At 35.1% G+C, this 26,515-nt stretch overlaps 3 protein-coding genes and 1 long non-coding RNA gene across 4 annotated transcripts; 2 read left to right on the top strand and 2 right to left on the bottom strand.

The window, feature by feature from the left end:
- Nucleotides 1–1,448: 1,448 nt before the first annotated feature.
- Nucleotides 1,449–3,687, top strand: LOC106173246 (uncharacterized). Its single transcript, XM_013554297.3, has 4 exons — nt 1,449–2,012; nt 2,261–2,435; nt 2,718–2,850; nt 3,497–3,687. Exons 1-4 carry the CDS (start codon nt 2,010–2,012, stop codon nt 3,663–3,665), a joined length of 480 nt encoding a protein of 159 aa, XP_013409751.2. The 5' UTR covers nt 1,449–2,009; the 3' UTR covers nt 3,666–3,687.
- Nucleotides 3,688–6,130: 2,443 nt separating this feature from the next.
- On the bottom strand, nt 6,131–26,379 carry LOC106173264 (uncharacterized). Its single transcript, XM_013554331.3, has 17 exons — nt 26,026–26,379; nt 25,284–25,501; nt 24,514–24,671; nt 23,798–23,931; nt 23,363–23,513; nt 17,072–17,201; nt 16,539–16,670; nt 15,751–15,947; nt 15,069–15,190; nt 14,761–14,900; nt 12,560–12,833; nt 12,064–12,197; nt 11,696–11,840; nt 8,077–8,154; nt 7,646–7,766; nt 7,057–7,259; nt 6,131–6,891 (listed from the first exon to the last, which is right to left on the bottom strand). The coding sequence occupies exons 1-17, from the start codon at nt 26,279–26,281 to the stop codon at nt 6,404–6,406; spliced, it is 3,081 nt and encodes a 1,026-aa protein (XP_013409785.2). The 5' UTR covers nt 26,282–26,379; the 3' UTR covers nt 6,131–6,403.
- LOC147763679 (uncharacterized) lies at nt 8,485–11,257 on the bottom strand. Its single transcript, XR_015332861.1, has 3 exons — nt 10,937–11,257; nt 9,582–9,699; nt 8,485–9,288 (listed from the first exon to the last, which is right to left on the bottom strand). It is a non-coding gene; the product is annotated as an uncharacterized LOC147763679 (long non-coding RNA).
- LOC106173265 (uncharacterized) lies at nt 19,046–21,805 on the top strand. Its single transcript, XM_013554332.2, has 4 exons — nt 19,046–19,235; nt 19,542–19,716; nt 20,377–20,509; nt 20,886–21,805. Exons 1-4 carry the CDS (start codon nt 19,233–19,235, stop codon nt 21,052–21,054), a joined length of 480 nt encoding a protein of 159 aa, XP_013409786.1. The 5' UTR covers nt 19,046–19,232; the 3' UTR covers nt 21,055–21,805.
- Nucleotides 26,380–26,515: the final 136 nt, after the last annotated feature.

Raw genomic sequence — 26,515 nt, 5'->3', positions numbered from 1 at the left:
CGACTGCACCACACATACGCCAGTACTGTTGCATCTACAACACCCAACTGTGTCCAACTGCCAAATGAGCCTGCAAGAAAACAGTTCGCACAACGCCGAGCAACGTATTTTTATGAAAATTACAACAGGTATGCCTCAGAGAGTATTACTGCAGTAAGGGTCCCTTTGTATTTTTTTCATTACCCATGAAAGCCACTTTATATTTCCCAAAAAGCGTGAAATGTTCATTTCATTTCATTTCATTTATCGTGATTCCTGAAGCACCCTATTCCCGTGACTCGTGAATGCGACCTTTTCTTCTCCGCCCTTCGCGAAACGGAGTCATAATACGCTTTGACTTGTGATTTTCGGGATTTTCGACGCACATAATGAGTTTGATATAAATAAAATATTATTTAGTGTGATTTGTGAATCGATAATTTATTCCACGTAAGCCGTGATCACTACCCCCCCCCCCCCCCCACGGGACCCTCTGCAGTTTTACTGAAATTGTTCACGAATGTTTACGCTCAAAACACATAGAAGTATGACTGAAGTTCACTTGTTGTTGAAATACACACATTTATTCCAGAAAAATTACACGTGCGTCTACCAAGTAGTAGTCTCATATCCCCATGATGCACCGCTTTCATGACAAAATTTAAAAATCGCTACCAAACAACAATGCCTCCCTTAAAACAAATTCATTGTTGAATTTCTAGTTGTAAATCAGTTCTTACCAAATTCTAGAATTTTACTCAACGCCTCACTTCCACGATCAATTAAAAACGAGAAAGGTCCCTCATTTAATTGAGGAATCTAAAATTTAAAAAATAGATGAGCTGATTAAGGAATAAAACTTGCTGAAGAGCATTAAAAATAGAATAAAATGCTGAAGAATTAAATAAAATGGATAGTACCCCTCTAATATTTAACATTATATAAATCATCGTCCACAGTTGAATTTCCCGTTGCCAATCGAGTGGACAAGTGTGAATAGCGTCGGTACCTGTATAAGCTGCCTATATCACACATTCACACACACACACACACACTCACACACACTAATATATTATTATTAACACTGAATCTTATTTATACTTATAGGCCCCTACAACATCTACATATATGTAATTGTAAATTTAAAACTTTGTTCTTTATTCATTCTTATTTACACCTATAGATCTATGCCTTGTGCGTTTAGGAAGTTTTAACATTTATTTATCAAAATAAACTTGTCAACCTCGCGCATGCGGATACGATCTAGCATCTTCCATATTTGTACTCGACCTGCACGTGTAGACCTACTTTTCCTTATAAGGAAGTTGACCTCTACAAACAAATGCCAGTCAGGTCGGGTCGGTAATTTTGCTGACGCCACTTCATACATTGCAGCGCTTCACAACTTTACCAAATATAGTGTATTAGACGGAGCTGGTGAAAAAATTGGTCAAAAAATAGTATTTTGATTAATTTACAGACACAGTGTCTCTCTATGAAGTGGTGCTGAATATTATACTTATTTTTGAAAGCTGATCGATACATCAGTCACTGCTCGCTGTGGCGGATTACACAGCGTTATTTATAGCAAGTGCTTTTCAAAGTGAGAGCGCAACCTGCAGCACATACAAGGGCATAAACATCTTGGTGTAATTCTGCGTACGCTATTCAAACACTTCAAATCATTGGTAGTTTGATGACATAAAATCAATCATGTAGTCTCTACACCTAATATGGATAATGAAAACGCAGTTAGTCCCAAACACGGCGTTTGATAACCGATTTGATTACCAAAAAAGGTGCCGAATTATTATTGATTCGTAACGTTAAATGCTGGTTGATTCATACAGGGCAATTTTTTAGCACACCTGTGACAAATTTCCTCTTTAAAGAGACTTGTATTTGCGACTGAGTATAAATAGTCCTGAAATACATCGCTAAAAGTTATATTGGACCGAAAAGCGAATAGAGAGAGGGAAAACGTTTCAAATTAATTAAACTACACGTGCAAGTTTACCGCAAAAGTCAAAATGGTAAGGTATTTGCTTTTCATGTTAAGTTAACGTCATGTTAAGTTAACGCTTATTGTTTTAAAATATACTAATGTGGAAATAAGATCTTTTTGTGTTAATGGGCTTCTTATCTACCACGATCTACTAACGATAGTTATGGACAGATACATTTAATTGTGAAGCTTGCTTCTTATTACCGTCCTTGTGGCCTAAGGTTTCAGTTAGTTTGTGGACTATTCGACTCTTCAACCATGCCTTGATTTTTTCAGTCTTCTGGAGTTAAAGTACTAGAGGAATGCCTGACAGCCTATAATGACATCAAAAAGAATAAGAAATATGTCTATGTCATCTTTAAAATCGTTGACCATAATGGCAAGGCGGTCTCCGCTATTAGTGTAGATCGTACTAGCTGCAGTACTGGCCAAAAAGATCAGGAAGAACAAGGTTTGTTGAAACTACTAAGCAACTTTTAAAATATGACAAATAAGTACCCGTTTACTAATTTTAAGGTCTGTATTGGGGATGATAACTTCTGGCATGGGTAACAAAGCGAGGAGATTTAAACGTGCATACAGTGTAGTGCGTCTTGTACATTTCATGTACTCGTAGTCTCTGACAAGGTCAAACTCGCGAATGTATTTAATTCTAAACATGCTCTTTGTTGTTAACAATTAAACTTTGTTGTTTATTGGATTCACTAATTCATATGTTTAAATTGTATTGCAGGTAAGGCCTATCAAGAATTCCTTGATTACTTGAGAGATACAGAAGAAAAAAGAGAGTGCTGTTATGCTCTTTTTGACTATGGGTACACACAAGAAAATTCAACATGGAAGAATTCTGTCATTTTTTTCAGCTGGTAAGTAATCATACCTTAATACATTTATGAGAAAAATGAATCTTAATGAGCTTCAATTAATATGTGCTTCTTATGCTAAAAAGATATAAATGCCATATAATACTTAATCAACTTTTTTATTTAAATCATGTATTCTAGTCAATATTCAAATTAATAGTTCAATTGGAAAGCTACATTAAATGTGTCATTGTTTACTTGTTAAAATAAATTATAATTATTAATTTTTATTTATCCTCATTGTTAAAATCTCGTCCTGCAGCACTGTTCTCCTACAATGAGCTATGCAGTTCTGTGACTATACTAGTTATAATGATAAATGCTATTTCAATATTTGTAGTTTTCTTATTTAAGAACTCGTAAGATGTACTTAACCATTTTTTCTATTATTATTTTACATTTGTGTAGCTTTTTTTAATTCACGCCCATGCCTTTATTGAGCCAATTTTTGTTTACTGGTTTGACAAGAAGTGTTTCATGGTGCAGGGGGAGATATTTGTTCATACTGATCAGAAAAATGAACAAATATCAGCTAAGAGAAATGTTGGTTTCTGACACTTAAAGGCATATGCTGTATTCATTTGTTAACTTCCTTTTTGGGGTTGGGGAAGATTATCATGTAACTCAAGTGAATTGTTTTATTTTGTAGGAGCCCTGAGAATGCTACAATTAAACAGAAGATGTTGTATACAGCCAGTGTGAAAGACTTCCTTGCAAAGTTGGAAGGAATTGGCAAGACCATTCAAGCCAACTCAATGGATGATGTGGCCGAATCTACAGTAAAAGCCAAGTGTTTGAAGTCATCACGTGCTACCTAAAGACAGACTGATAAAAAGACAACCTTTTTGAAGAAAGAAGAAGACAGAATGATTTTATAATGAAAAGAATAATGATTTTCACACTTACCAGGAAAGATTCAAATCAATAGAGGGCATGTGCAGTTTTTTTTCTTTATATGCCTTATCAATTCATTTCATTCTTATTAACTGAAATGTACATTTGGATGCCTTTAGGGGAGACCGGGGCTAGTTGGCCCAGTTAGACACTTTTAGCTTTGTAGAGCCAGCTAGGAATGAGTTAGAGTAACAAAACCGGTTTCAAAGTAAGCACCATGAACTAAGCTACGTATGCAACGTCATTATTTTCCAAATATAATGCCAGAGGGCTCACAATTTGACAAGAAACACAAGTAACGTCAGGGGGGCCAACTTGCCCCATCACAGGGCAAGTTGGCCCCAGGGTCGGGCAAGTTGGCACCCTATACGAAAATGAAGTATCCCATGTAAATGCCTTGAAATACATTTTTATAAATTTTTAATTTATTAAATTGATTTTTGAGAGTCTTTGATTAATAAATAGTTCGAATGAGGCAGATTCATTGAGATTTCCGTGCGTCATGTATATGTGTTGTTTTGTTTTAATTAAGAATAAATTAATAATGGTATAAAGCAGGTTTTTAAAGAATGAAAACGTATAATAAATTTTTGTTAAAAAAAGAAACTAATAAATTCAGTTTTAAACTGGTAATTATTCAACAAACCATTGAGTTTGTTTCAACGATGGTCTGTAGCTCTGTTGTGTGCAAAGGATTGTGGTCAATTTGAGGGTCCAACTTGCCCCGAGTCAAGAGGGTCAACTAGCCCCAGGTGCACATTTTTAATTTTAAAGGATTGTAGCCATTTATGGTGTTAGAATGAAGAACGATGATACATTACTGTGAAACTTGAAACAATGAGCTTCAGTTTGATGCCCTATACATATACTATATTCGATCAAAAGCTTATGAAAATAGATTTTAAAGTCTTTTTAATAAAGTTACTTTAAGATACTAAATTCTTTCATGTGGACCTAAATAAAACTTCTGTACAACTTGCCCTGACCCTGGGGCCAACTTGCCCTGTGGCGTCACGATGCTTTCTTAGCACTATTGGATACGGTCACTTTACTAAATGATGTGACCAATTTTTTTACCCCATAGTTACTTTTTCATAAATTGATGGGGGGTGGGGGTGGGGGGGGCAACTTATCCCGGGGTCCAACTAGCCCCGGTCTCCCCTATCTACCTTTGTGTAAAGTGGTGTTACTAGTTTTTTCAATCTTGAACAAATGTGACTATGTCTAAGAGACACCATTATTTTGTCTGGTAAAAAAGTAATTGTTTTTATTTTTGACAATAAAAAATGGCTTTGTTCGAAGTGATCTTGTCAAAGTGGAAAGTGAAGCTAGTAAAAATACCATAATAAAAATTTTTCATTTCTCCCTAACTGTCAATTCTGATGCAAAAAAAAAAAAAAAAAAAAAAAGAAAGGAAGAATGGATGTAAATAAAATGTGTAACTAACAAAAGGCTTTGTGAAACAGGCCCCAGGCCCATGAAAGTTCACACTTTGAAAATACCAGAAATAGAAAATGAAAATTTCACAAAAAATACAGGAAATATACAGAGCTTCAGGTAGATGGGAGTTACAAGTCACCTCTTGAAAATGCCTGTGATTGTAAAATAAAAAAAAAAGAAATTAAAAGAAAACATAACAAAAAATATTCCAATAAAGCTGCCATTCACACATTTTATATAATCAACTAACAATATTGTAAAGATGCAGAAAATGTTAAAAGAACACTTTTATGTATCTAATTAGTTCAATAATGAGACTGTTAACAAGCCTAAGAATTAAATCTGAGGAAAAACCTCTTATATTAAAAAAAGGTATTATTTCATCAAAAGTTAACTGATCAAGCTTATTTTTTAACTTGATCTGTATATATGAAAAATTGATCACTCCTGTGAGTTGCAAGACAATAGGCCGATCAGTTTTCCTTGAAACATGTTATCTGTGTTGTACATATCCAAACAAAAGTGAAAAAAAAGGCATAACCTTTGTAAAAAGGGTCCAATCAAACTGCTTTTCAAACTCAATCTGTATTTTAGTAAGATTGATCACTCCTGTAGGTTTTAAGTCAAAAGGCTTATTGGTTTTCATTGAAATGCATTATCAGTATTGCATATATGTCGAAAAAAGCCAAAAAACATCATAACTTTGAGAAAATGGCCTGATCATGCTGATTTTTGAACTTGACCTGTGTATTATGAATATTCATCAGTTCCATAAGTTTGAAGACCAAAGGTAGCATGGTTTTCCACTTATCATGTTATCGGTGAAAATACACAGCAATGGTGACGCAGGTGACGGCTCTATGTACAGACATATCTGTGTCTGTACATAAAAAAGAGAACACTGTAAGATAATCTCAGAAGTACAAAGAAAACTCTCTGAAAACAAAACATCAATCACTGAAGATTTAATTTTCTAAGTGGTTAAATAATACTTGCATAGATGGTCTGTAATGTACAGGCAACAAAACCTAAAATTTGTAGATTTTTTTTTTTTTGTTTGTTTGCAGTTCATTTGGAAAAATATCTAACATATATTGTCTTTTAGATTGGAATGTAGTACAACAGTTATTTTCATTCCATTTCTCTCCACCTACATACTTTTTGATGTTCATCTTATTTTCCAACATGCAAAGGTATCATTTCATGTCATATACTAGCTTTTTTAGAGTGGGGTTTCTTCGCTAGGATTAACTGTTCTGGAAACTTGCACCTGGTCAGTCACATTAGCTAACAAGTTAATGGCAGAAAAGTCTGCCTCAGACACAGTGTGAACCTCCTGCTCTCCATACACTATCTCGTACTGTACTCCTTCTGCATCCTTTATCAGGTATGAGACTCCTGGAGTAGGAGCTTGTCCCCCATCTTCAATAACATATGTCACTGCTCCTTCTGCATTCTCGTCCACTTCCACCTGGCCCTCTGTGGTAGTTAAAACAGTGGTGTTCACCTCTGTGTGACTTTTTTCATGCATACGACATCGAAATCTTTCAGCAAACCCGACTCCGCAGTGCCTACACTTAAAAGGCCTGTTGCCAGTATGGATGTTGTCATGTTCTCGCAGAGCTGCAGGTGTGGTGAATCCCTTTCCACAGTGCAAGCAGGTGTGAGGCCGCTCTCCAGTGTGGGACATCATGTGATACTTAAGCGCAGCTGAAAGATAATATTTTTCATTTTACTATAGTAAAATATGCAAAAATGTACTATTTGTTTAAAAATGTGAAAGTTTTTTATTTGGTGTGTGTGTGTCCAAGTGTAAGGCCACCAGTTAAAGTAATCATGATGGTAAACCTCCCCTAGTCCCTTCTGAGTCCTTACTTTTTCTTGAGAAATGCTTGTGGCAGACGTTGCACTGATATGGCGACTCTCCAGTATGGATGAAGGAATGATGCTGCAGAGTTTGGCGTGAGTTGAACGACTTTCCACAGACACCACAGAGATGAGCACGGACTTCATTGTGTATATCCATGTGCTGATTCAGTAAGCCAACTCGAATGAACCCACGTCCACATACGTTGCACCTGTGAAAAATAACATGATGCATTTGATATACGTATTATCATATCAAACTATTTATCATAAACATAAATATGGTGCAATTATATCTGAAGAAATAACACTGTTATACATTACAGAGTGATTAAATATATCAAATGTGTTCTTTAAACAGCTACAATTGAATACACTGAAATACCACATGGAACTGTCAATTATCCACGATCTGTTTACAATGACAGAATTCAGGTCACTATGCAAATAACATAGATTTCCTAACATAAATTCATGGGCTATCAGCCAGCTAAAAAAAAAACATTCATTTATTCTCAATTAAAGTAAACAACAACCTGGCAGGCCATTGTGAGAATATTAAACCAAGCCTATTGGCCAAATGCTACCCATTACTCACACATAGGGTTTTTCTCCGGTGTGAATTCTCATGTGAATTTTGATGTACTTCCTTTCTGTGAACCCTTTGCCACAAACTGTGCAGCTGAATGGTTTCACACCCTTGTGCTGGGCTATGTGACCTGCAAAGACATACAGGGCAATCAAATTATAGGACAATCAAACTACAAGGACACAGCACTCCATCTAATTTCTTTTCTGATCTGATGAAATTCTAAACCTTGCACAAGAAATCCCAAAGAATATTTTTATTCCAACTTATACTTAATGTTGAACACAAAAACATTTTCGTAAAACTTAAAATTTTTAGAATGAAATATCATAAAACAAAACTGCAAAGCACTTTTACTGATCAATCAAACAAGCCAGCAAGATTTTTTGCTGTTTGATTTTTAGTTCTCATAAGGTTGTAGCAATCATGTGAAAACTTACTTTGAAATGCTACTTCCCCTCGAAATTCCTGGCAGCATGTTTCACACTTGAACCTGACCTTTTCCTGTTTTGGTTTAACTGGAAACAATATTTAAAAAGGTATGTAGGTGGAGAGAAATGGAATGAAAATAACTGTTGTACTACATTCCAATCTAAAAGACAATATATGTTAGATATTTTTCCAAATGAACTGCAAACAAACAAATCAGATAGCATGTCGCCGGTGGGCCAACGTTGGGCCGCCGACTGCAACTACGTCGGCCCACCAGCTACTGTCGCTGGTGGGCCTACGTTGGCCTGACCATCGGTCCAACGTTGGCCCACCAGCGACATACAACTTGAGCGGCCCAACGTCGGCCCACCAGCGACAAGTAGCTGGTGGGCCGACGTAGGTCCACCGCTTTTATCTATTTTTTATTTTCTTTATTATTCATTAATTCATTGATTTATTAATTTTTTGATAATTATATTATCATTATTTTTGTCATATATAATGGACAAAACACAATGTAAATTTCAAGAGTGTTTATTCTTCTGTAATATTTCTTCCTTACAATACAACAACGTGGCAAGTTATAATTGACCTTCAGATAAATATTTTAAAAAAACATAAATTCTATTTCTTAAGTATAGAAAAATAGGTAATCTTCCACTATGTGATATGGCCTCACCCCCTCCCCAAGCCATACCAGTTACAACTATCTTTTCTTGCAGTGAGTAACACTTTTAAAGTAACAAAAAAAAAATCATCTTACAAATCTTCAAACAACAGCATATATAAAATACTTAAGTTAACTCCATTCAACACTGTCAGTGTTACTGTACCATCAATAATTCACCTCACAAACTTTCTAACAACAACATCATATAAAATACTTAGTTAACTATTCAAAAACTGTTTCTAGTACTGTATCTGGTAAAATATTCATTTAAATGAAACATGCTTGTCCAGTATAATGCTTATATAGCCAAACAAGTTTAACTGTCATAAAACATATGCATATATACCGGTACGTCCATTAAGCAGTACAGGGAAATAAATTTTCTTATATTTCCAAAGCCATACCAGTCTAATGCAGTCTTTTCTTGCAGTAAATAACACTATGTTGGAAAAATATTGTTCATATCACAAAGTGTACAAACAACAACATCAGTCTGAATCCGAGGATTATGATACAATTGTCTCTTGGAAAGCCTGGACTCTGTCTTTTTCTGAAAAAAAAAAAAACACATTGAAGTGATTGCAAGTGATTGTCCATCATATCCCTATTAAATTGAAGTGTTAACATGTAAATTCAACATAAGTAAAAGGATTGGCATGGAGATCGACATCACCAGAATGAGAATAAACTGATCTATTTAAGAAACCAACTGATACAGGTAGTGCAAACATGGAAAATAATCTTATTTTTGTATTAAAACAGTAATTAAAACAGTATTTTTAATATGTGTAAAAAGAGACAAAAGAAAATAAATATGATTAAATACAAGGATGTAATACATACCAATCTTCTTCAACAATCTTCGCTGCCTTCATCCCTCCCTTTCACTGGCATTCTTCAACCACACGTCTTCATGATCCTTTCTGCGTCACTTTCCATTATACCATTTTTTGGGCAGCATCTGTTTAAGTTAAAACATTATTAAATATATTTCAGTGTCATTACAATCAAATTAAGGTGTGAGAGGTGACAGAGTGGGAAAATATTACATCATGAAAATTATTTTGACTCACCAGCAGACAAATAAATTTGACCTGTCCACAAACCATTTTTTTTTTATTATTCATACCCCAGAAAGTGGGGAGGGGGTACTGTTAAATTAATTTTATTAAAATATTCAATATTTATAATATTTGAATAAAGTTCAATGAAAACTAAAGAATATTCATTTTATAATACTAAACTTATATTTATGTTAACAATTTAACTTCTTAAGGGGCTATGATGTGTTTGATTTTTTAAAAATATGAATTAAATGAAATCAGTACAAAAAAAGTTCCCCTCTTTTTATTTAAATTCTCATATTTGGTATTACTAATTTCTTCCTTACATCAATATCACACTGGTATATTTGTTAATTTATCATATTCCAACACTAAATTTTAAACTGTAAATAACAGAGGTGATATATATGCTAGAGTCATTAAAGAAAACATCATACAAAATTTCAGGTTATATCTTGGCAAATAAACAACATTTCAACAAGAACTTCAGTCCCAAAAGATTTCACTTTCTATAGTGAGTAGATAGCATACAACGTATTTGATTGATAGGCAGTATGTTGCCTGGACAACGAACTAGATATAGCCAGTTCATCTAGTCCAATCTGGCTTTGTAACCATGCAGCACAGTACGTGTGTGGTTTCTGTTTTTGGAAGGGTCTTTATTACTAGAGCACGTAGATTTTTAACTTAATAAAAATTCAGTAGTGAACCTGATATGTGAATAAATTTTGTCTGATGAAGTTCTGGAGGGTGTTCACTTTCATAATTTGGCGGTAAGTTTGCTCAGACTTCGTTTTGCGACTGCATGTGTTTTGTGCCAAAAGTAGGTCATTCTTTTCAATGCCGTCTAGGAAGTGACAAAAAGAAGTCAGTATGCAACAGATAATGATTTTTTAAGATGTTTGCTCCACATTACTAAAAAAAACAGGACATGTTCGTCGGACAGCCAACCCTGCAACTTCACCTGTCCGAACTGAATATTTACCCGTCCCGTACGGCGGACAGCCGCTGATGTCGATTCGACACAAAAGCACAATCCCTGCAGAACATACCCTTTAATAAAAATATACTATGTATACAATTTAATCGCACAGTATGCCTACAAGTATTTACATTGTATTAAAGTAGACCTACCTTCTTACAAAAAGCACAGCATTACCATAGAAGTACTTCTATGAGCATACATCCAACCATAGAAGTTTCTCTACTTCTATGATCCAACTCGGTGGGAGAGCCTGAAAGACAACGCAGTCGTCTCGCGACGTCGCCGCATGCTTTTGTAACGTGCATCCGTCGCGTGTTGGACGTCATGTGATATTTAGAAGCCAATAAAAAATGCACATTCCGTAACAGGTTAAAAGGACCTTAGAATCGTTTGCGTCGCTCTGGGGGTAACGCAATAAGCAGCCACGTACACAAATTTGGCGTGTATTTAAAATTTGACCGTATAACAACTACGTCGCTGGTGGCCCATATTTTTTTCATTTTAGAGACAATTAAATAATTGCTCATGCCAGTTACATCCTAAAAAAGGAAAAAATTGAACTACAACACAAATATAATTTAGCAATTATGGAAATCTCTACACTCACATTATGCATAAAATTCTGCAGAAAGTAACACTATCCCCTAACAATTAATTTGACTATGCTGGTTTTTAACTTGGGTTGAAATTTTATCTAACTTCTATCTCACAGTTAATTTTGAGAAAAACAATACTATGTCTTTTTAATTTTTTTGGCAAAAATAGTTCCAGCAACAACATGAACAGACACAATTGCAAGTAATCAGAATACATACAAACACATACAGTCTGCATATAGAAGTAGTATTATATGCATGAAGATGAAGTATATATGTATAATTATGTAATAAGCGTGACCAAATGCCTACCAGAAGTTCCAGCTTTCCTTTTCTTTTTTGTATCTTTTGTTTCTTCTGTAGCATCATTTTCTTTCTTCAATATCTCAACATTTTCTTCCGCTTCAGCTTCATCATTAACATCATCTTCCTCATCTTCATCAAAGTCATCAGCATCCTAATTGAATACATGTGATGCATGAGTCATTCATTTATTTTGGTTTGATTACAACTGGTACCTGATTTCCCCTCTGACTACTATGTGTTTGTGTAAATCACAGCTGAAAAAAACCATTTAATTTCAATTTTGAAAGAGGTAACTTGATATTAAAATAATGGCAAAATAAAAGTTTGCATGTCATGATCCAATACCAGGATAATTTTACTGATAATTTACTTACGATTTTTCTGCTTTTGTCTGCCTGACTACAAACAGCACAGCTATCTACATACTTTCTGACATCATTGGAGATACCAGGCCAAAAGTATTTGGCCTTCAATTCATTATAGGTAAGATCTCTTCCCACATGATGATCTGAAATGGAACCACAAAAATATCAACACTAAAATAAAAGTTGCATTCAACTACATATCCCCGGTATATGCAAACAATCTTATGCTTCATAAACATTATTTATTGTTGAACCAAACTCTAAAATGTCCACTCTGAAATGAGTTGAAAACTTGCAGGAACCACCAATTAGGTTCCATATGGTGCAATGTTGCACAGGCAGCCTGGAGATGCAGGTTAACCTTAAGTCAAAGGTAAAATTATACTTAACATAAAATAATCAAGTACTTTTCCAAAGCCAAATTTAACCCGTCTTTATCAAAATTATCACAATTGCATATCAAATGCACCTCAAAGTGTTTGAAAAGTAGCATTCCAATAATCACCATGTTCACTCCCATGATGTTCTTTTATCAACCTCAGTTGCTCCTCTTCATTTGTCACCACTTTCCTGAACACCTTATCCCCATCTAAATCATATTCAACATATGAGAGAGTCATAGTGGACTCGTCTAAAAAATGGTTTTCTGCCTTTCTGCGCAGGGCTCTCTTCTGATCCATACTATAGTGAGAAGGATAGGTGCCATTCAACATGTACTGGATCAGGGCTGCATAATTCTCCTGCTGATTGGAGACGGCAGTATCTCTCCTTAAACACATCTGAGGTTTTAAAAAATATGAGGAAGAAGTTGTTTATGATACATAGTAAATGCATGTAATAGGGTACATGTATTCACATGTATATATAAGTATGTAATAGCGCATTGTGCCTTAACATAAGTAGCTAAAGTATATAAATAGATGTAATGCATATGTATAGCTGGTGTTAGCGCCCTTTTTGTGTCACATGGGTCATGTGACCCTATACTAAAAAAAGTTTTGGCGCATAATTCGAGAGAGATACACCAGAGATCGGACATGAAGAAAGTACTGTATTTTATGTAAGATCAGTCAGAATAACGACTTTTTGAAAGGACAATACATTGTTGTCGATGCAAAAATGGCGCAGTCGACAGGATCTAAATGCTCAGCAGTCAAATGTGACTTTCCTGGACTGTAAAATGTGTATCATTTTGTTTTCTTTCATTGAGATCGGGTACACCTTTCTGCTGACACTGTGAGCTCTGATCAAGCACAAAGTTTTACAGGTGAGCTCATGACTTTCTAATAACAAAGACAGAAATACAATTAAGAGTCTGAGAATTAAACTATCTATTCGCCTATCTAAGACGTGATTCCTTGGTGTATTGGAATCAGGGGCGCAACTTCGAATCTAAAGTAATCAAAGAGTTGTGTAAATTACTGGGAATAGGAAAGTCCAGAACAACCCCTTATCACCCAATGGGGAACGGAGTTACGGAACGTTTCAACAGAACTCTAATAGGCATGATGCGTACACTCCAGGATGACCAAACACTTGAGTGGAAAAGGTATGTACCTTCATTAGTTCACTCTTACAACTGCACAGTGCATGAGTCCACAGGCTTCAGGCCGTTCTACTTAATGTTCGGGAGGGCCCCCTGGCTTGCAGTAGACGTAATTTTTGGACTGTACTCAAAGGATGAGCACAAGGACTATGAAAGGTATATCAGTATGTTGAAAGAGAGATTGAAAGTGGCAGACAACATTGCTAATGAGAAAGCAAAAGGGAAAAGGTCTAAAAATAAGCAAAGGTATGACGATCGGTGTAGAGGGGTAGTACCCGGGGTAGGGGATCGAGTTATTTTAAAAAATGTAGGCTTAAAAGGGAAACACAAATTGGCTAACAAATGGAGAAAAGAGGTATATGTGATAGTTGACCAGAATGATCCTAATATACCAGTGTATAGGATCAGACAAGAAAATGGCAAAGGGGACATAAAAAATGTTCACAAAAATTTACTTTTACCTTTAATTTTCCCCATGGATTTGAGGGAAGAGAAGACCACTAACGTACGTACCTGTAGACCCAGACATGAGTGATTTTTCAAATATAACAGATGACTCTGATGATTCTTCTGGGGTACATTATGTTGTACGATGGTCTGAACAAATGATCCCTGATGAGGCCGGTAGTAGTGAAAGAGTTAGCATAGAGGAGGAGGACTGAGAGGACGACAGTGAACAAGAATCGCAAGTGGAAAGCGAAGGTGAAGATTTGCAGCAAAATGATGCACCAGTCCATCCTAGGCAGTCTAAATGCACTAGACAGCGTCCGCAATAGATGGAAGAGGGAAATTATGTGTTTTCACAGATTGTACCAGAAAGGCGGTCCATATCTGCGTCTAGTCTACTTGACGTTTACCGTACATTCATTCAATCTAGTGAAAATATGTTCAAACAGATGGTGGAGTTACTGAAAGAAAGTTGAAATGTTAACTATAACTTGCATTTTATGATTTATTTTAATTGATGATAAAAAAATGCTACAGCAATTGCATTGTTTTTAATCATTTTCCTCCCTAAACCCAAGTAATATTATCGCGTTTCCTTGATCGATCCCCTACCTGTGAAGGTACTGTGAAGTTTCCATTACCATAACTTGGTGAGGGACAGTTACAGATACAATAATTACATGTATACTTATATATACTATCTTCATCCATACCTTCTTTGGCGGTGGAGCCAATTGTCTATTCATACAAACTTGGCACTTTTTCACATAGTCTAGTACATCTTTCCTCAGTCCTCCCCAACAGTACTTGGTACTCACAGCCAGGTATGTCCCATGGTCAGACAGGTGGCCACCTGGGACACAATATATAATTAATTTTTTTGGTTAAGTTTGCATGGTTCCAGATCAGTAAAATATGCATCAATAATATCAGAAACAGGGTATCTGCCTGCCCTCTTTTATAGGTAAAAACATTTCTGTGAACTTTAGTTATTGATTTTATTTCAAGAAATTTGTTTTACTTGGTTTGGATGTATGAGTCCTTTCAATGATATTATTCCTGTCTTCAACATCTTCTATCACTTCACGCAAGTTCTCAGGATCTTCCTTCTTCTCAGCTTTCTCATTTTTTACATAGTATAACCTAAAATGAAAATCAATCATGGTTAATTAATTTTCTTAATATTCAACTTGCTAAATACCAAAAGCAACATACAACAAAATAATTGACTAACCTGCACTTTTTCTGAAGCCTAAGTATGATGTATTTAATGTTTTTCAAGGGCATTTGTGTAAAAAAAAATATATAGTTGTTTTTGTGGTTTTTAAGTATTTTGAGGAGAAAAAAAGACAATTAACAAATTATTCTGGGCCACTAAACAATATTCTTATGCTCACTGACCAACACTATCAAGTTTCAAACTCACAAGTATCCTACAAAATATATTTTGCTTCCCTTGACTGAAGCTGAGTAAAGTACATGGTATCACACATATATTATTTTTATTTATTTATTTATTTATTATTATTATTATTTTATTATTATTTTTTTTTTTTGTCGAGAAAAATTGCCATTTTAGAAGAACCATCTGCAAAAAAGGAGAATAAAGAAAAACACCATCCACATATACCTTGAAATCTATAAAACTTTTTAATGTTTAAAGGGGGATTAGAATTTCTTTGCAAAATTAAATTTAGACTTACTTCTTATTAAGGATTATGTATTTTGGTAACATGATGCTGACTTTCTCTTTCATTTTATCTGTGTAATTCTCTGGGTATGTGCCATCAGTCAAGAACTGTTTGATCCCACTGTGGTAAATGTCAGCAGATATCTGCCAACTGCTGGGTGTCTGAACTTTTGGACCAGCCTTATTCTTTCTCTTCTTTCTTTTCAGACCCTGAAAGGCCAATCATTTCAGTTTAGTTGTCCAACTCTGATGTGAATTTGAAAAAATAAATCTTACACAGAGCAAAAAGATAGATGTCTATAAGAGATCATTTATATGATATGATCATATAAATAAATTTCATTATTACTTTTTTCGTATCTTCAGATTCTAAGGTGAGTTTGAATGAACAAATAAATCTGTTCTCTCACAATCATTTGAAAGATTAAAGTCAATATATGTTATCAGGAAACAGCAGAATTCCAGCTGTCTATCTCCTATAACAAAATGGTATAACTGAACAGCAGTATGTGTCACCATGGTCAGAGTGGAGTGATGTAACATGCAAAAAGTTCATAGCAGGCCTTTCAAACACATTTGAAATATTACAAGAAATTTTTCAAGTCTTAAAATAGATAGAAACACCTTACATAACAAAGTAAACTCAAAATTGTATTTGTGTATTGATAATAAAACAAAATTGCCACAAATGTTCATACTGAATTGGAAAGAGCCAAAATCCTAAGCTTTCTGTTCTAAGTGATAAAAGTTACAAAAATAAATATATAATATTCTGCACCATTATTTAAAAAAAATACTTACCCTTTTTGGTTTCTCAACTTCAATCTCACTCTCTGTCAATGCTGTCTCAACAACTGATTCTATTATTCCTTCCTTTTTTAACTTTTGTTCCATTCGACGTTTCTTGGATGCGGTAGTGCATTCCTCTTTCACCTTCAGTTACAAATTTAAAAAAACAGTACATTTAACATATTTTTTAATTCATGAAAAACCTATCAACTTTAAAACACATCCACTTCAAACAAATACTTTTCTAGGTTTCTCATCAATGTCATCAACTTTAAAGCACGCTTTAATTATTAAAATTGCCTTTTTTTCCTTCTTGATGACTTCAATCACAAATTAAAGAATTATTAATTCTTTGAACAAAGAATATTATATATGTGCCCCACCTTTACTGCTGAAAATTTCTTGCATATTCCCATACATACATTTAAGGCAAAACATAATTAAATATAGTTTCAGTGATAAAACAGAAAATGACATAAGAAAATTAAATGTAGGAAAATATCATATTCCTGCACAAAAACTAAATTCACCACGCCTCCACTAACCAGTTTCTGCAGTCCTCCCTGTATGTCTAACATTTTCTGTACCACTGTGTCAATCTGTTCAGCTGACAGGGTAATGTCAGAAGATCCATCACCCATTGAGGGGATCATATCAGTTGGTATCTTGGGATCTCTAAATACAAATAAATTATCAAAGTTCACTTTGTTACTTATTGAAATAAATTAATATTAGCTAGATTGCTATGGTTCATGTATGTATATGTTGATACCCCATTGAATGTTGAGAGGGAACTATTTGTGGAATTTTCGTCATCATGAACTTTCTTTTTATTAAGGTTGCTTTGATAAGCTGGACTACTATAGTACATGTACATATACCACACAAATGTGAATTTAGGCACTGATAGTAATTGGCAAGTCTTACAAAATCAATTAGCAATGGTGGATCAAGGGTAGGAACATAGCAGGTGTGTGTCCCTTCCATTGACTGTACATGTAAAGTACTGTACTTGTAACTCCCCCCCCCCCCCCACACACACACACACAATAAAAGAGAGGGGCCACAAGCAAGTAAGACCAAAGAAATCAAGACGAACTATTTTGACATTTGTGCAGTTACACAAAGGGAAAACATGGGCGTAACTAGGCATACGCACGGATGCACTGTGCGTACAATTTTTTTTTGGCCAACCATGGTATTATTTTATATAAATTAATGTATTTTTCACGGAATTTATCTCAAAAATCCTCTGCGATTTAAAGTCACCTGTATGTACAAACCCTCTGTATACGCACAATTGTTCTGACATACTTTTATTCAACTGAGGTAAACAATGCCTGTTACCTTTACAAGTCCTATCTTAATCGTCCATCTAACTGGAACATCCTTTACCTCTTAATTGGAGGGTTAAGTGGCCTTCAACTCTCCTGTAGTCATGAGAGTAACGAACGCACTCTCGCTGGTGATATATCAGGTAAAATCTCAGGTAAAATCTACCTGTGTGTTATTTTCAAAGAGCAGCTCCCGTAGACCTGGGGGCACTAGATAAAATCTGATCACCAGGTTTAATAAAGAGCTAGAGAAACAAAGGAAGAATTTTTCCTGCAAATCTTCAAAGAATTTCACACGGACTTGATTCAGCTTAGCCCTCCAAACTAACAGGGTGATATGGGCAGTTTCCACAAACAAATAATAAAACTAATGTATCAGAGCTCTATTGTGCCATATCATTGGTTGTTTTTGGGAGCCATGCACCCGCATGAAAGCTGGATGAATCCGTATATAAGTTCAACTCAGAGGAGGATCCAGCATTATTCGAAGAGGGGAGGGGGGTCCGCTGATGCGAAGTAAGCCTCCTTTTAAATGAATATACCGTTCTGAGTAAATAAAAATATTGAAACTTTATTAAATCGCGAGAATATTTTTGACTTAAATGATGATTTTATTATTAATGGAAATTAAGCTACGATGTGTGGTACATATGCTGTGATTACGCTGTCCTTCATCTGTTGCGTTAGTCTACATTTTGCTGTACATGCTGGGTATTTTTAAAATCTGTGCGTACAATTTTTAAAGGTCTGGTTACGCCCCTGGAAAAGCCTAGGACACTGCGATGTTAGCCACCGTGTCTTTCAAAAGGCCCGTGTTTACAGGAGTCGATGAACTATCTGGGATGATGTTTCATGTGACAAAATCAGAAAATTACAAAATCTAATTCTTTTTTAATTATTTAAACGGTTTGTTGACTGAAGTAATACTCTAATCTTAATTCTTGTCCCTTAAGTGACACAAAAACCGAACTTCAAACGTATATTTAGCTTTGTTTTCCCAGCCTTATATGTACTCAGCACAAGTTCATTTCCTTATAAGGAAGTTGACCTATATACTAGCAAGTGCTGCCGGTCGGGCCGATAAAGCTTACACCCCGCAAAAACATTAAATTGGACACTTCGATTTTATTCCACCATATATAGGCAATCAAAAACCAAATTTAGAGGAAAAACAACAGATTATTTTTATGATCGAAAAAGGTGTTAAATATTCTATCGACTCGGTCGATTCATTAATCACCGCTCTGCGCAGGGTTACACAGCAGTTATTTATAGCACATTTTCTGAAAAGACTCAGTGCGACTGCGTATAAATTGTCTTGAAATTCGTCGTCCATATTAGTTTCACGCGGGAGCACAAAACAGTAGTAAAAATGGTAAGCTAGTCCTTTCATATGAAGTTGAATTTTACGTTTTAATGTTGAGTTAGAGCTACTTTTAAGTATTCGACTGTGAAAATTGGTTTGCATAGCCCCGTTTTGTGTATTTCATTAGCAATACTCCCAAACGAATCTAAGGGCGGTTAGTTTACAATTATGTCATGTAGTTCTATTTTGTAACCAAATTGTATGTTTAGTCGTCAATATCAAGTGTTTCAAGTTTCAAACCGAACAGTTATTTCAAAGGTTTATCGTCAGATTGTAAGTCAATAATTTTTCAGCTATAACATAATTTATTTGCAGTCTTCTGGAGTTCAAATTTTAGAGGAATGCCTGACAGCCTTCAATGACATCAAAATGAATAAGAAATATGTATATGTCATCTTCAAAATCGTAGACCATGATGGCAAAGCAAATTCCGCTATTAGTGTAGAGGAGACTGCTGCAGGCATAAAAGAGAATGACCAGGAATTACAGGGTGAGAATTGGCTACTAAAGGCGTTTTTCTAAATTATAATCTTTCATAATTAACATTGGCCTTTAATTATAATACTTACCACAAGAGAATAGGGTGGTGTATTGCAGTGAAGTTATCCTTCCAAAGTCTTAATCTGGAGGTGAATTTTTGTATATTTGTCTTATACATTTTTTAATCAATTGTAGTGAAACTGCAGATTTTGTGTACTTTTACATTAACTCACCCAGGTATGATTTTTTAGGCTTTTAAAAACATGTTTCATATATATATATATATATATATATATCGTCACATCTGACCAGCCATTCAGTACCATCTCAGTGTATACTTCATCTTCATTTGTTTCTACCAAAATGCCACCTGTGAAGCTGACACGTAGCGGTATTGTCATGTGCAGGTCACTGCATTGTGATATGCAATGCATCGACATGACATCCAATGTTTTGTTTGACGTAATTTAGCAGGTATAGGATATTCTGAAAATGGTTTTGCTGGGCAAATATACATTTTTCTTTTTTACAGTTTTCACACCAGTAGTCACAAGGTCACCATATGATAATTATAAAAAGTAAAGATACTTGCAATAAAAAAAAGTGTTCACTCCCTACAAGAATGGCTCATTCTAGACTTCTAAACTCATTATTTTTTATTGAACTGCAGATAAAGCCTATGAAGAATTTAGTGAAAAACTAAGAAAGGTAGCAGAGAAAAAAGAGTGTCGTTATGCAATATTTGACTATGGGTTCATGCAGGCCAATGCAACATGGAAGAACACTATTATTTTTTTCCAGTGGTGAGTAATTATAAAATAAAGGACTGAAATTAATTTTGAATTGGGGGTATTGTAGTTCAGAGGAATGAGCAATAGCAGCAAGAACACTTGCTATGAAATAAAAAAGGTTGGTTGGTTCCTTACAATGAAAATTTAGTAATGCATTTGTGGCGTTTTTTTTTTACCATGTAGAGTAGAACCATAGGGTACCCTATTTATTAATATTATAACGACCACTCAATAGGAATATACTAATTGGAAGAATATTTGACTTAAAAATTCAGCATTGATCTGTAAAATATACACGTTCAGCATTGAAAAGATTGAGTCATTACAATACCAAACTGTTGAAAGAAGTGAACAAAATGTAACTGAAGTACATTGTTTTATTTCCTAGGAACCCTGACAATGCTGCAGTTAAACAGAAGATGTTGTACACAAGCAGTGGCAAAGATTTCACTCCAAAGTTGAAAGGACTCGGCAAGAAAATTCAAGCCAACTCCTTGGAAGACATCGCAGAATCTGAAATTAGGGCCCAGTGTTTGGATTCATCACGTGCTACCTAAAAACAGGCTGATAGAAAGACAATATTCTTGAAGAACAATTAAACTAGCATACATTAAAATCACTAAAGAAGTTGTGTAGAGTTTTTTCATTTGCCTTATTAATTTACTTCATTCTTAATTAATCAGGAATAAAAACATCAATTTATATATATTCTTGATACTTCTCTGCATTGAACTCAATCTTCATGTGTCTAAGTGTGTTATGTTCATAATCTGCACAAATGTTATTACAGTTTTTAAGCAACTTCAGCTAAAAGGTAAAAATCGGGTTCACAAAATGCCAGTAGTTAAAAACTAGTCAGATTATAAATAAAAATGTGCAATTGATGAAGTTTTCTTGCAAAATTTCTCATTGCTTCCAGTGGCTATTTAACATCCTACATCCCTAATAATTTCATTGAATATTTCATTAGGAAAGTTTTATCTCAAAGGTAAACTGGCATAGAGTAAGGCTATTTGACTATAGAGATGTATTTGGCTGATGTCTTAATTAGTCTTAGAAAAGGGTTGTCTTAATTTTCCAACTTAAAAGTGTAATAGGCACCCATATTTTGTCTGGTAAAAACTGACGTGTATAGCTTTTTACTTTTGATAATAAAAGATGACTTTGTGTAAAATGATACAGAGAAAAGGATAAAAGTATCTTAGACAAAATTTGTGTGTACAGTGTCAGTATTTGCTAACAATGTGTAAAGGCCTATTTCAAGATCCAGTACACCTAAATGTAAATAAAAGTTTCATGTCTATTTCATTTAAAGTGTTGTTTCAATGGCAACTTGGGAGAAGGGAAGGGATTGATCTATTGGATGCAGATTTAAATATTTCATTCTTAAAATCCATGTTGCTTAAACAAAAATCTTAGAATGGCATTTTTTAACTCCAGTTTATATGTTGTGTGATCAAAGCATATCTTGGTGGTAATGAAATTACCTCTGCCACCTTGAGGGCAAACTATTAGGAACTTTATTGTAAAAGAAAATGTTTCTGTATCAAAAAAAAAAAAAAAAATATATATATATATATATTTAAAAAGGTGAAACAGGATATCTATGACACCGGTCTAAACCGTCTAATAAAACTACAAAACGGAGATTAAGGTTTAATTCAGCAATGGGAATATTGAAAAGACTGGAAATCATGAAGCCATGCGGACATTGCACAATAACGCTGTTAACTGCCATCTCAGGTGGAGGGGTGCTCCCATCTTTTTATGTACAGAGAGTTTTTACCATGCGCTTTTCATTGTAAACAATAAATAACATTAAAAAGGAAATCTAGCTGTGACAATCAACCTATTGCAATCACTGTTATCTGGGACTTGCACAGATGTATAAAATTGCAAGAATGTCACAAAGGTGTACCTTATAAACTAGTTAAAATACACATGTACATATCATACTGTTATCACAGGGGACACCAGGTCTAGGTTACATCTCCAGCAAGTAATACAACGACTAATTTGAAAGTCTGTTTTCCAGTGATCAACTAACTGATTTATCTCTGTTAATTTCTCTGGATGGGAGATCTGGAGTCATAAATATATTACTATAGCACGAGATATTGCTTGGCAGCAAAAGAATACACTCAGGCTGCCTGTGAGGCAATGTGAATGAACAATGACTGTGAATGCAATTAGAAAAAGGCAAAAGAAAAGGGATAAAAAAGGGGGAAATAACAAGAGGCAGCTTTTTTCTTACAATTCACCAGTAAGAATTTTAACATAATCTCGAGTCAAAATTATTTAGATTTAGTTTAATACTTGTCAGGAAACCCTTGTTAGCCCAAAAGACCGATAGCTCACTATTTTCATTTTATCAATCTGACAGTATTTTAATTGGTCGTGACAAGTAGGACTGACATTTTTGCCATGTCTGGCATTCTTAGCACAAACAACATGTTATTGGGCACGGTAAATCATAATGGCACAAAAGAAGGGATGGGTACGTTTTTCTTTTAGATAAGATTTTGATTTAATTTTTTTTCCTCATTTGCAAGAACCAAATTACGTCATTGGACACATAGCATCTGATGGAGAGCTGTGGCATATATATATTGCATTTGCTGGCTTGAAAATAAAATGTGCCTTGTTTGGATGCTTATGTTGAAACAAGTAACATAAAAAATTACATATGCAGGATTAATGTTTGTTCAAATTATTTTGGTCAAGAAATAAATCATTTTATCATCCAAAACTTGTCACATTTATAATGGAATTCAGCACCGTTATTTAAACACTCCGAAATCCAGTCTCATTTAGATCAATTTTTAAAAATAACACATATTGCCCTTCAAAGACTGGTTTTCCTACCTTCCATACAGTAAATAGAATGGGGAATATTCTGTTTGGAGAGATCTGGAGATTCTGTGTGGTAAAAGTGCCAGGTCAAGATGTTGGTCCCAAGCAAATGGACTGCTGGTTACAAGCTTTCTTAATGCATCATGAATGGCTGAGATTGTCCCTGTAAAAATTGACAAACAATAGCTTTAAAAAACAGTACGCAGAACATGAACATTTAATTGCTCAAAGACATAATGGATAATATGGATAATGAATAACAGTTGTATGATGATCGTTTGGTCAGAAAAGCACTTGAACGTATATTAAAAGCTTTCTTGGAATGTGTTTTGACGCATTTCATAGACTGGTTGCAACTACTGATGAACAGAAACATTCTCGTTGTCAGTTATTGACAAAAAAAGTCTCTGGAAAATCTCTTTAAAATGGCACTGCATAAATGCATACCTTTGCCCTCCTGGGATGGTTCCCCTATGTCTATCTTGTACCTGGGATCCCCTATAAACTGCTGTAACCTGTGAGACACTTGGGAACAGAATGTTTGACCCTCAGACGTCTCAAGGCACTCCATCATACCAAATCTAGAACATCAAGAAAATACTCTAAGTTTTCTTCTTTTTTTAATTTCTTTTTAAAAGAAAACCTGGAGCCCTGCCAAAATATTGCAAAAAAATTATAGTTAAAGAAAAATTCATATATCCATTCACTTCATTTTAGCTAAAGGAAGAGCATACTAAGGAAGCAAATCTTTAACAAGGGGAAATCTTTAGCAACAAGAAGCATCAAATGTTCTGGACAGATGTATGGTAGCGGAGTATCACCAAAATTATGTTTTTGCAGAACTTCAATAGGTACTTAAATTGCAACAGCAATAAAAAGGCGACGATGGAGATGGATTGGGCATGTGACCAGGAGGGAGAAAACAGAAATTCCAAAAGTAGCATTAGGATGGGCACCAGAAGGGAAAAGACACAGAAGAAGACCTACAGAAACATGAAGACGTTTTGTTGAGAAGGAGATGAAACCGCAAGGATGGACGTGGGAATGTGCCACATCGGCATGAAGAGGATAGTCAGTCAATAGGTACAGCACTTTAGAATTGATTTTTTGGCTCTTTTCATTTTTTTTCACTTTTCCCTTGTAACATCTGTATGAAAACATACCTTGCAATATATTTGAGCAGGAAGAGTGCAACAGCAGCTGGAGATTTAGCTTGGACCCCAGCAGCCTCTGTCCACATGGAGAACTTATCTACACAAACAAGAATGTAGCAGCTTCCTTTGCTACTCCTGGTGAAAGGTCCAAGGAAGTCAAATTTCACCTTAAGAACAAGACACAAAATACATTATACTTAACACATGCATATAGCGATATCATGTTTAAAACTTCAGTAAGAGAGATAATAGGCACACCTTAAATTTATGGTATTCTTCAAATTGATGCTTTTTAAAGTTTCAAATAACCCCAAGCTTTAATGGTCCAAAATAACACTTATGCAAGCCTTCTTTGGCATGACCCTTTTATAAAAAAAAATTTGTATCAAAAATATTGCTGGTGGGAATAACCTGTTTTTCCTGGATATGGCCAGAATCTGATGAACCATTAATTCATCAACCTTTAGAGTAATGCAACTTCAGATGCAACTTCAGCAAATGAACCCTTCCTTCAACTTTTCATTTAAAAACTTTGCAAATTTTCCATATAATTTTGAATCCCCCAAAAATTCTGAATAGTAAACTTTCAAATGATCATAATTCTAATGGCACCTGAAACTAAGTTTAGCAATTTAACACACTACAGTTGATCATATACAAAACCAAATGGTTGTTTCCAAATTAATCTATATGACTTGAATGTTTCTTTAGCTCTTATACAATGGCAATCTTTCACTTCTCAAACGCAAAATGTTGTAAAAAAAACAACTACAATATACCTTCTGCCAACAGCGAGATGCTGGAGAAACTCTATCATCTGCTGGGAATACATCGTGCTCATTGTCGTCTACAACTGTATTCTGACCTGCCCCTCCATCTCTGCTAGTCTGGCAGTGCATGCATAGCCGTATGAAGCGTTTACAATCCCCCCACATCCCCTTCCAATAATAATGACTGTTAAGCTCCTTTACTGTTCGATCTATGCCAGAGTGGACTCCTGGAATGCCAATCAAAAATATCTGTTAATTTACACAAATGGATGATGAAGAATCACTGCTATATTGCTAGATCTAAAGGATCCAATATCTCCACAATGGACCTTGGGTTAAATGGACTGTAGGAGTGGAGGGTGTGTCTCCATATATTAAATGAAATTACGAGGAGTACATATAAGGGCCAGATAACATGCCACTAGTGGCCCATCAGTTGCGCTAGTACTATCTGTTATCTGGGGGTTTATATATGGAGATTTTATTGAATTCGTGAAAAATGCTTAATAACTTTCAATTGGAATTTTGGCATTATGGAGGACTAGTGTCCTATTATAACGTAATTTTACGTGGTTTTTAGATTCAACAACCAAGCGCGTATCTAAGAATCAGTATTACTGCCAGTGGTATTATAATTTGCGTGGGCTAATGATAACATACTACATGTATATAATAAGAAAAGTAGATCCAAGTACTGAACAAGGATCACTCGGGCTGCACATTTTATAGAGATATGTTACCAAAGCCTCACCATTAGGATCTATGTGGCACTCTAGAAGAGCTTCTCTTTTCTCTTCTACAGTTATCAAAACTTTTCTAGCTTTGCTTGCCGCTCGTTCCTCAGGACTCATTCGCGCCCAGTTCCGAGTGTACATAAGGACTCCATCAACAAGGTGCAGATCTTCAGCACGCTTACGCACGTTTCTTCGACCAGAGCGATCTAGAAATACTGGATACGTCTTGTCCTTTAGGTACTTGATCACAAGGTTGTAATCTATGTCGGCCATGGTGCACGCTTAACAGTAAAATGAGCTAATAATTGTACCGAAATTCTGACTAGGATTTACAGTCCGCCATTTTCCACGCGACCAAGCTGAAACGAGTGGTTGAGATAGCGAACGCATTATCAGTGGCGCAACTAACACAATTAGCTCTGTTATTTCCATTTAGCCAAACCCATGTTTGTGATTAACCATCAAGTAACCTTTATGGACTAAATCTTAAAATTCAAAACGACAGGC

This window comes from Lingula anatina, chromosome 2 (assembly GCF_051362555.1).
Source record: "Lingula anatina isolate TDL-2025a chromosome 2, LinAna3.0, whole genome shotgun sequence".
NCBI lineage: Eukaryota > Metazoa > Brachiopoda > Lingulata > Lingulida > Lingulidae > Lingula > Lingula anatina.
Note: the sequence above shows the minus strand (reverse complement) of the source record. Positions and strands in the feature narration are given on the sequence as shown.

Bases quoted from the DNA above. Each gene is read 5' to 3' on its own strand.
- LOC106173264 (XM_013554331.3), bottom strand. From the start codon at position 26,281: ATGGCCGACATAGATTACAACCTTGTGATCAAGTACCTAAAGGACAAG. The intron at 17,202-23,362 runs GTAGGAAAACCA...ATTTGTATTTAG, and splicing joins TTCTATTTACTGTATGGAAG to AGATCCCAAGATACCAACTG. The intron at 6,892-7,056 runs GTAAGGACTCAG...ATTATCTTTCAG, and splicing joins CAAGCATTTCTCAAGAAAAA to CTGCGCTTAAGTATCACATG.
- LOC106173265 (XM_013554332.2), top strand. The intron at 19,717-20,376 runs GTGAGAATTGGC...ATTGAACTGCAG, and splicing joins GAATGACCAGGAATTACAGG to ATAAAGCCTATGAAGAATTT. The intron at 20,510-20,885 runs GTGAGTAATTAT...TTTATTTCCTAG, and splicing joins ACTATTATTTTTTTCCAGTG to GAACCCTGACAATGCTGCAG.
- LOC106173246 (XM_013554297.3), top strand. The intron at 2,436-2,717 runs GTTTGTTGAAAC...ATTGTATTGCAG, and splicing joins AAAAGATCAGGAAGAACAAG to GTAAGGCCTATCAAGAATTC. The intron at 2,851-3,496 runs GTAAGTAATCAT...TTTATTTTGTAG, and splicing joins TCTGTCATTTTTTTCAGCTG to GAGCCCTGAGAATGCTACAA.